At 35.0% G+C, this 10,655-nt stretch overlaps 1 protein-coding gene across 1 annotated transcript; it reads right to left on the bottom strand.

Moving 5' to 3' along the window:
• Positions 1–1,369: 1,369 nt before the first annotated feature.
• On the bottom strand, positions 1,370–10,655 carry LOC132306673 (uncharacterized). Its single transcript, XM_059804170.1, has 2 exons — positions 9,369–10,655; positions 1,370–2,128 (listed from the first exon to the last, which is right to left on the bottom strand). The coding sequence occupies exons 1-2, from the start codon at positions 9,652–9,654 to the stop codon at positions 1,761–1,763; spliced, it is 654 nt and encodes a 217-aa protein (XP_059660153.1). The 5' UTR covers positions 9,655–10,655; the 3' UTR covers positions 1,370–1,760.

The raw sequence follows: 10,655 nt of genomic DNA, 5'->3' as shown, positions 1-10,655 counted from the left end.
AGATTTATAAAGCAATGTGTCAAAGTTGGATTAATAGCTATGACACTAATTTTTACTTTACAAACACAATGTATAACCATAATAATATAAAATTTATTTTTTCTTGGTTCATCGAGTTGTTGGTGTTAGTAAAAATATTTGTTTAAATATCATACACAGTAAATTCGGACCCTAAAGTTTAAACTCAGTCCCAATCCATGGTCTCAAGTACTATAGTAAATTTTCGGGCATGACTCGAGTTAGGCTCACCCAAGTCCTACACCTAGTTGGAGAGCTTGGATTGTGTTAGATTTTAAGTTGAACATATCATCAATTCCCCTATTAAAAAATAAGGATGTACATCATCTGACCGTTGATATAGATTAATAATAAATGGACATATCCTAATTTAATTACCAAATTAAAGATAATAATTAACCCACCCCATTTGATAATTTAAAAAGAGATCCGTTTGGCTTTGGTTTAATGACATGTTGGGCTGGAATATGCAGGATTATAACCTTTTCGACATGCTTGCTCAGTTTCCTTCGACCTTTCTAAGACACGGAATTTATACAAGGCTTTCCTCTACTACTCCGCAGCATATGTGGAATAAGACGTACCGAAGATATCATCAAGGGGTCTCAACTCTCAAGAACAGTAGAGGATGTTGCTAAACAAATTTGGTGGGAGGTTATGGGTGTTGCTGGAGTTCACTCTGAAGCATTCCTTTAATCTTTCATTGTCTTCCTTTGTTCCTTGATGTGAATCTTGACCTTGAGTGGGAGACAATCTTGACTTTGTATGGTCCTTTCCCAGTAACTTTTTATTTATTTTTTATTGTTATTCTTTTTCTTTCTTCTCTCTGCGAAATAGAAGAACCTTTTCCCCCTTGGGTTGTGATTGTTTCAGGGGAAAATAAACCAGGAAAGGCAACTGCTCATGTCTGAAGCTACTACTGTAACAGTACTTCTGTTACAGATTGTTTTCATAGCAACAGATGAGCTTGGAGGTTTACTGCAGTTTGCGCCACAGCCATCCGTAGAGTGAATGAAGATTTACTGCATCTTCAAAGTCGTTTTCTCCATTTTGTTAATAGTTCTTGCAGATAATCAATCATCCACAGTATGAGATTTCCGATTTCTCTTTTCTTTTTCTTTTTTTCTCTCTTTTTATTTATGGAACAATAGAAGAATTATTGATTAAAATGCGCACAATGAGAAGAAATTCCTTTCAGAAACCTACTATTATCAAGAAAACTATGGAGCATTCTTATATAGGTAGCCCCATTTTTTTAGAGTTACCTGCGACATAAAAATTTCTGGACATTCACTCTATAGTAGCTTTTCGGAAGTTCAAAGCAAAGTTGATACCAGTTTCGGATTACAAGTTTTTGACCTCGTGACGTGAGAAATAACTAATTAGCCAAGATACAAAACTTTTCGGATTAGCCAAGCATGAACATTGTCTTCATGGCAAACATATCTAAATGTTCCCAATAAAACATTGTCTGTTTCGGTTACATTCACAAAATCAAATTACTATTGTCAGTTAGAAACACCGAGAAGGGATGGGAATTCAGGTACAAGAAACAACATCGCGATTAAGCTGATAAATTTCTAAATTCAAGAGAAATTACAAAATTTTAAACAACATCGAGCAGCAGCTCCTCCCCCATTCTGTAAGAGTGGAGGCCGATTTCCATGCAAGGAGAGGTTTAATCAACGTCACCTGTGACCAAAACTGATTCCAAAACTGGAGATGATAGATTTCTGAAAATTTCATCTATATCCTAGAGCTTGGTTCTGAAGATTTTGGTTGTCTTCTAACAGGCGGTCGTATTCTAGAAGCAGATCTGCAGATTGTTTCTGGAGGGAAGCAACATGAACTTCGGCAGTTTCAACACGTTTGTCCTTCTCTTCAGACTCCAACTTAAGCTTCTTCAAATTCTCTGTCAAATTAGAGATTTCTTTCTGCAGCAGCTTTATTTCCTTGGCAGCTTTCTCCTCCTTTTCCTTTAGCTGCTGCTTTTCTTTCTCAAGCTTTTCAACTTCCTGTCTCGAGGCGGCCACATTACCTCTTAACCAAATCAATTTTTGAAGATAATGGTGCATCCGATCAATTAAGAATCCGAGAAATAGAGTGAACCCTGCAAGATGAAGTTGCTTTAGGAGAGACAAAATTGAGCTCAAATGCTTGATCAGAAGCAGTCAATCGTCAGTCATAAGCTATCACAAAGTTTCTATCAGCATGACTAATTCATTGTTTGAATCTAAATGCTTGTATATTAGCAACCAATTCAGTTCCGGTTGTTGTGTTACCACGCACCACACTAGTGTGAAAGGTGCGGCCTGCATGTTATCAAGCGAAACAGTTATTTACTAAAGTAACCTGCTCCTTTTTAGACCAGAGAGGAGTTTCAGCCAAAAATGGATTGCTGAGCTGTAACTAGTGACTGGACAAGATGAGAGTTTTGAATCAGAATGTTCACGTAGCATGAAACCACAAACTATCATTGCCAAAGTTTGCACTGACTACAGCCAAGAAAGCAAACGACAAAAAAATTGTCATCTCATCACCATACTCATCAGAGAGAATCCAGACAGCAGATCAACAAGAAGCTCAATCCCTGCCCCTTGTTTGAAACTTCACACTTCAATAGCACCAAGTGGAACTTTTTTTTCTTTTTTTCATTTTTTTTTGGATAGATAATAGAACCAAGTTGAGCTTGGGAAGAATCAGATGCTGCTAAGATTATCATCACATTTTAGTAATCAGATAATAACAACAATGAGCCACTTCAGTTCTGAATCCTCGAAGGAATAAATACTCATTTTCCAGTCCATGAATGTTATAAAAGTTCATCAAGCTTTGGGAAAATACGAAAACTAGGTACTAAACATTGTGTTTACTCATTATGTGTTTACTTCTTTTTGACCTTAACGTCTTCCTAAATTATATACAAATAAAGAGTTATTACGTTATACCAACATGGACACAATATATACACAAAAATTTATGTGCAAAAATAAATAAATAACTCTGAACAAAATTATTACTGATCAAAAATGCCATTGTTGCCCTGTGACCTGGTTACATAGCATCTATGTATTGAAAACAAGAAGGGCCAGCCATTAAGCATTCTTTAAGTTACAGTACTGGCTGGCCTTTTTGTTTTCAGAATCTGAAATATTTGTTTTCAGAAAAGATACATACCACTATTGGGTCTTTCTGGCATAGAATTTACATCGCCTTAGAATTTTGGCACAGTTCTGTTGCTTAGAATACTAAGAAAAATGCATGAGCGATAAAATATGAGAATAATATTTTAGCTACATATGATCAACACAAGAAGAATTTTCATTCATGGAAGGCTTTACTCGTAGAAATTGGTCAGGTGCAAACAATACATGAATGAAAATGATAAGTTATTTTTCCTATATAATCGACATGAAACAAATTTCACAAGCTTCCCTTCAGAACTAGATTGGAACCAAGATTGATTCATATTAGGGAATACATGTCAACTGTATAAAATTGTTCCAAAAGAAGTGCCAAGTTTCACATTTTCTGTGTACATGACTGCAAAGGGGGAGTTATCTAATACTTGATGGATAACTAAAATTTTGAGGGAAAGTTATTTGGAAAAATGCAAACTATATGTGATTTTTTTCCAACTTTTCACCGACTCCAAGTTTTATTGTTTTGAATTTTAACACGTTAATAATAGTAAGGGCAAATTACAGACCTCTATATTAAAAAATTACACTTACTATCCTTGAGGTTTTGATTTAGCAACATTTTCCCCCTTCTGTTAACAATCAAAGTCAAAAAGTGCTAATATCAGAAAATTATTTGTTTAATTTGTCGGCGTCCTTGAAATGTGTGTAAAGACAACTAAAAAGTTCAAAACTATTTCAAATGCGAGGGCAAATTAGTAAAACTACAATTCCCGTTAATGCCGTCCAATGACAAGGTTTGACAGGGAAGGCCTATGTACTTTTGAATATACAGGGGGTGGTGTCTACAATTTTGCTTATTAAGAGGACGTCAATGCAACTTACCCCAATTATAATAGTAATAATAATGATAATCGTTATGTGTTGGCAAATTTCTACTCAGAAGTTTGGTACTGATGTGTGTCAAAGTCATGAGTTGTTTATCTACAATCACAAGAAGATGATGGGTAGGAAGATCAAAAAAGAACACGCCAAAAATCTAACACTCGATCACATATCTAGTTTACAGGTAGAAGACCTGAAAAACATTTTTGACCTGGATTTAATCTTTAAAAGACATAAAATTACATTTTATCTTGTTTTCCGAATTAGGGTTTTGATCCTAAGGTTTTTCCAAAGGATTAAAATGAGGTTTTTGAATTGGGGATCTTCGCATAAATAGTGTAGCTTATCGATGTCTTACTTGATTGACATTTCCCAAAATATTATTGAAATCCGGAGTACCTCAATTGAATACTTGATTGATCGAAACTTAAAACTCTCGATTCAAAGCATGATGATCAAAGCATAGCCAGTGTCACTCAATTGAAGGCTTAATCAATCGGCCTGTACAGAAACAGATTTCTGAAAATTCTCTCAAAACAGATTTTTGAAGGGAATTAGATTCCTGTTCTATATGGGACTCCTATCTTGACTATATGGGATTGCCATCAGTCTAGGGTCATCTTTTGAGTTTCTACAATTTAGTGAAAGATAATATATTTTTAGAGAGAGCTTTGAAAATCAATTTAGGGTTTAACATACAACATATGGGATTGAGAGATTAAAAGAAAGGAGCACATCAAAGACAACCATACAAGAGAAATTCAGCCAAGTTTGTGATTTCAAGATGAAGGATTGAACAACCATGGAGAAGAGGATCATGTGAGGAGCGGATCTATGCAGTTGCCTGAAGAGTGGAGAATGGCATAAATCTGTGTGAAGAGATAACTAGGAAATTATTGCGTGGGAATCTCGTAAAGGTTGTAAAACTTCTTTATCATAGTGGACTGTTGATGGCTGGACAAGATCAAGTGGATTTTCCCTTTCTATGGTTCTTCATGTAAAAATCTTATGTCTCCACTGTATTTTTATAATTTTATTTACTGTTTCATGTGTTGCAATTGAGATGCGTAATCAACTAATTAACAAAATTTTAAATAAGAATAAAAATTTAGTTGCAAATTAGTGTCCATAAAACCTATTCATCTCCCTTTAGGTCTAATTACCCATGCAAACTTTGATATATCAGAGCCTTTGGTAACAGTCCTCTAATCCCACAATAGTTATAACCCTTTCATGTATCTTTGTGGGTCTTAGTACCCTCAATGTATATATCTACACGTGCACACACACACACACATATACAAACAAGATAGACCTATCTTGCATTCTTAATCACTTTCCAGATCCAAGATCTCCAATCTTCACACTCATATCACAGGGATCGATTTCAACATTTATCAATCATTTCATTTGGAGCAATTTCTTCATGGTTACAAGACATTGTAAGAACTAAAAGTTTAAACGTTCAACATGTCTATAACACAACTTAACACAAAGCCTTTATCCCAACTATTTGGGGGCAGTTAGCAAGTCTATTATCAACACCTCAAACTACAACCCCCTTGAAACATGTTATAAAATCTTACACCTGAAACATTCCTACTCCAAATTTAACTCCTTACTCTAATCTCCTCAGTTACAATTATTTTTTATCGGAATAAAATTTTGATAAAAGGGCCTCATCCTAAATGTACTTAGTAATTCAATAAACTATCCCACAGTGAGGCTCAATGGTAAACCTTTATGTATTGAAATTCATATTAGAAACTTTCATAATTCTTCCTCCAATCATTATCATGCTAGTTACAGTCCAATCATACACATTTTTTTTCAAATCAATACAAAAGTTTATTCAATTTTCTTTTTAAAAACTACCAGAACATCTTTCCAGACCCTGGATAAGCTTTTTTTTCCAAATGGATAAATGCAATGTGAGGCCCTTCAAATGCCCAAGGGAACAGCTTCTGTGGTTTATATTCTCCGCATGAAGCTAAAAGGTTTTCAAATACTCTTTTTTTGTCTTAATCTTTTTGCTCATTCATTGTCTCTTGAAAGCACAATGTTAAAAGTCATTCTCAATGAACATGAGATGCTTGAAAGGAACTCTAATGTCAAAAAAAAAAAATGCAGTCCTCTGGAAAATGACCTAGAATCTTTATTATCAAATTGAATTCAATTCAATGGATACACCAAAAACAAATAGAGGGTTAACAATCTCACATAAAAACCATGTTTTCTCGATGTCTATGATATACAATGGAAAATAAATTAACCCCCACCCCCCGCGGGGGCACAAGATGGTTCTAGTGTGCGCGTGCACACATCATAATAAAATAAATAAATTTTAAATTTCATTTACCAAATAAGAAACCAACGGAAATAATTGTTAGAAAAGGCATTTAGATAAGTATAGACAACATGAGTTTGATTAGGGCTCAATTGATGTAAAAGATATTGTATGGTAAAGACCTAGAGAGACAACAAACAAAGATATTGTATGGTAAAGAAGTGGTTCTCACTGACCAAAATAAACTAAAACACAAGAAATTAACAGCTTTAAAGGTGTATAAGATTATCAGTGTAAGAACAAAATTGCCAAGTGAGTGTTGGAAAGTGCAATAGTTAAATGAGACTTTACTACGTTTGATTCTATGAGTCATGACCTAGCTGAGCTACATTTTGGTGGTGGCACACCTCATCTAAACAAATAGTGCAATTGTTTTGCATATAAACTGCCAAATGAAATGGCAACTTAGTGACTCTTACAAGTACGATTAGTTAGTCAAAAAGACAAATGAAGTTGAGATTTCACCAAGTGGAATCTTTACTCCACTATTTACTCAGCATTGTCACGATATTTACAAAGAGGAAATCCTGAAATAGCATACAGTAATAATAAATATACATTGTTACCACATTTATTGTGTATAACTATGTATATTGAAATAATGATCACAAAGATCCGTGTTGGAAAGGGGTTAAGCTTTCACAATAGTAGCAGAAACCTAAAATCACCTTAACTTTATCCCCACATATATGGGGGAGTTGGGGGGGTGGAGGGGAAGGGGGAATATAGAAAGACAAAAGAACTTTTCGTACTTATCAAAAAATAAATAAATAACTTTTCTCTTTCCTTCTTGTTTTCCTCTTTCCAAACTTTGACTCTTAACGATTTTCAGGCAAAACTTTGATTTAACAACAACAGCATGAACTAACAATAATATCCATCAATATAACTATAATAGGACCTTAACATTTCTTTAGTATGTAAGAGAATTTCATTCACACACAAAAGGAAGGACAATCCATTCATGCAAGATATACACGAGAAGAGCCTATACAACAATACAAAATAAATCAACTAATCGTGTCTTTATTCTCTACAGAATCAAAAAAGGACTCAAAAGATGGATTGATCAGTCCAGTCATCCAACAAAAAAAAGACACAAAGAACTACTATTCAACTTACAAATGGACTCCTTCATACCATCAAATGATCTCATGTTTCCTCTCTTTCCAAATACCCCACATCAAATAGAGCAGAGCCATTAGCCTCATCTTTCTGCCTTTTTCAACCTTACCTCCTCTCCACTTCCTAAATGCAATATCAATTATATCAGTTTGGGATTAATTTTTCCCCTCTTCACTAAGTTATCAAGCGTAAGGATCTTTTTGTCCAATGTCTTCCACACAAAGATAGAACACATACAGAGATGCTTTGTTCTCCACGCTTTTTCGATTCTCAATTTTCGTCTACGATGCTACGCAGCACCTCAAACGGCCTCACTGTCACTTCAATTTCCTACTCATCGAGAAGCCTTTGAGAAGTGCCATCCCAATACACGTTCCTCCTAAAATCCAGAAGACAATCGCCAACAACAATCTTCTAACAATAGCAATCCCATATAATCTAAGAAAAATATCTTTAAGCTGTGTCTCCCCAGCCCATCATACACCATAATCTTCCCCATTCCCCATTCCCCATCCCCATCCCCATCCCCCACCACAAAAGGAATACACTTGAAGAAATCACACTACTTTCCAGGTACCTTTCCAAAAGCACCCCATAAGAATTAGTCACATCAAAGATGCTCAATCCCCCTTAAAGCATCCATAATTGGTGAACACAAGTACACAAGTATCCCCCATACAGTGCCCTTTCCGTAGTAAACCTTCACAATTATACCATTATATCCCAAAAAGAGCCTGGTTTAACACCCTCAAGCTCCCTCCCTACCCGCTTTCCTAAACATGAGAGCAAACGATCTTTCAATTAACCATGTGATACTTAGATTCCTCCCAATTCTCCCAACAGAAGTCCCTTTGTAGTTTCCACTAATTTTGGAATTGGAAAAAAGACAAAAAGTACATTAAAAAGTTAGGAGTCATAACAGTGTAGTTTGGTCAGAGTGACCCTTACTTTTGGAGCCTTGGACAAACACAACCAGCCTGCTTTAAAACCTCTGCATCATAGCATCTCATATTGCTTGTAAGCCTCTCCAATGCTTCTAAAGCGATATGGTGTTATGGTTGAAAAATAATTTTTTTGCACATTACAAGAATTTATTCATTATTCTTCATATGAACAAATTAAATGAATTATCCATAAGAGTTATATGAACAAATTGAACGGATAATTATATAGAGAGTTAATTCTTTAATGGACATAGAATTGGCCATTTAGCTGAATTTAACAAGTCCACTGTAACTTTACTTTCTGCAATATTGGCCATAGGACTATCCGCAATCATTCACACAGAAAATCAACAAATTAGTGGGTTTCGAGATCCTCAATTTCCCTTTATTACCAAATACCAACCCAACTCTATCCCTCATTGCTCCATACACTTTACCAAGTTCCATCATAATACCGTGGGATATCTCCACATAACACGAATTAAGAAATGTCATTGTAACATCTGCTAACTACAAAAGGATAATAATTTTCAGCAGATATTAAGCATTCCAACTTACAAAAATATAGACTATCATCAAGGGAAAAATTACTAATCCTAAAGCTGATAACCTTCGTTGAAATAAGCACCATTACGAATAAGTTCAGAAATTCCATTTTAATCTCTCTATTACAGTTATTAGACTATCAACTGAACGCACGATCCGAATCCTAATAAAGTTCAATTTTTCTTTTCTACTTCACATATTAAACCATTAATGGAAAAAGTACATTTTTTCATCTGCAACGATATAACACAAACAACAAATTCAAAATGCAAGTTTCAAATTTACAGATCAATATGGAAAGGGGAAAAAAAAACACAAAACAAACAATTTTAGTAAGAACACCCCAAAAGAATAAAATCATACCCATGAGAGAAGCCTCCAGCAAGTGTGTCCTCCATAGAACCTGATCCATGGGAGTCATGGTACCAAGCTTGGCACCCTTGTTCTGAATCTTGACAATGCTGATGAAGTTTGAGAAGAGGATCACTGCCATTGTACCACCGATGGTTTTAACAGTAGCTGGACCCTTCCCCATCTTCACCTGATCCAAACCCTTCATCACCAGCTCCCTCAGTGGCCCAATCTTCACCAGTAGAAGGAATGCCACCACACCTTCAGCAAACAGAACCAAGAACAATAGCTGAATCATCTTCAAGATCCCACCTTTCTGCAACTGTAATCAATCCCTAACCCTACAGTGAATTGGTGCTAATTTTCATGGGAAAGAATGAAAACCCACTTCACAAAATCAGATTCTTCTTCAGACAAATGCAGATTTAGTGACATAGATCCACATAACTTGAAAGGAAAACACTTTTGAGCAGAAACCCAATTCTTCTTTCCATGCGATAAATAACTACTAACCAACCTTTTGTGGAAAATCGAAACCTTTTTTTGAAAGGGTATCAGTCTAAATGGGGAATATTGAAACCCACTTCACAAAACCAGGTTTTTCCTTCAAATAAGAGAGGTTCAAAACCAGAGAACCGGAAATTTTAACCATGAACAAGAAAAAAGAACCCTTTTTTTTTTTCGGCACAAACCCACTTCTTCCCTCTAGTATCTTCTTCAAAATCAAATATTTAAAAAAAAAAAAAAAAATCAACTTATGGAAATCGTAAAATTATTTTACTTTCTGACCAATAGGATCAAATATTTTTAGAGGAAAAACCCAAAATTTTTAGAGGAAAAACCCAAAACCTCGTTTCTTGAAGCTAGTTTTTTTTTTTTCCCCCAAAAAAATAAAAAAAATTGAGGATTTAAGACTACAGATCTGTAAATTTAGGTATTAATTGGAAGGGAAAAGCTTTTTCTAAGCCCAATTTGTCTTGTCACTCAAGACTCTGAGAGTCTTGTCTTTTGGGATTAGTGGGTTGTGCTTTACAGGCGAAAAAGGATTAGGAATGGAAAGGAAAATAAGCGTGAATCAAGGACACTAGTCAGAAGCCATAGAGATTGTATCATGTGTGTGCTTCTATATAATAATATAATGTGTCAAAAAATATATAATAATAATATAATGTTCAGTTTGGATGTGGGCTGATTATCTTTTACTTTTTTTCTTTTGTTTTTGTTTTTGTTTTTGTTGGTTAAAGTCTTGTGTTGGTAAGTGAGGCATATGATTGTACTTAGTGATGTGATCAAATGAAA

This window comes from Cornus florida, unplaced genomic scaffold (genome assembly GCF_030987335.1).
Source record: "Cornus florida cultivar Cherokee Brave unplaced genomic scaffold, ASM3098733v1 CherokeeBrave_3.0.0_Hap2_Chr05, whole genome shotgun sequence".
Taxonomy (NCBI): Eukaryota; Viridiplantae; Streptophyta; class Magnoliopsida; order Cornales; family Cornaceae; genus Cornus; species Cornus florida.
This window is presented reverse-complemented; position numbering and strand designations above follow the sequence as displayed.

What these genes read in the sequence shown, in the direction of transcription:
- LOC132306673 (XM_059804170.1), bottom strand. Translation starts at nt 9,654, where the DNA reads ATGATTCAGCTATTGTTCTTGGTTCTGTTTGCTGAAGGTGTGGTGGCA. An exon ending in GCTGGAGGCTTCTCTCATGG is followed by an intron (nt 2,129 to 9,368) that starts GTATGATTTTAT and finishes TTCATCTTGCAG; the next exon opens with GGTTCACTCTATTTCTCGGA.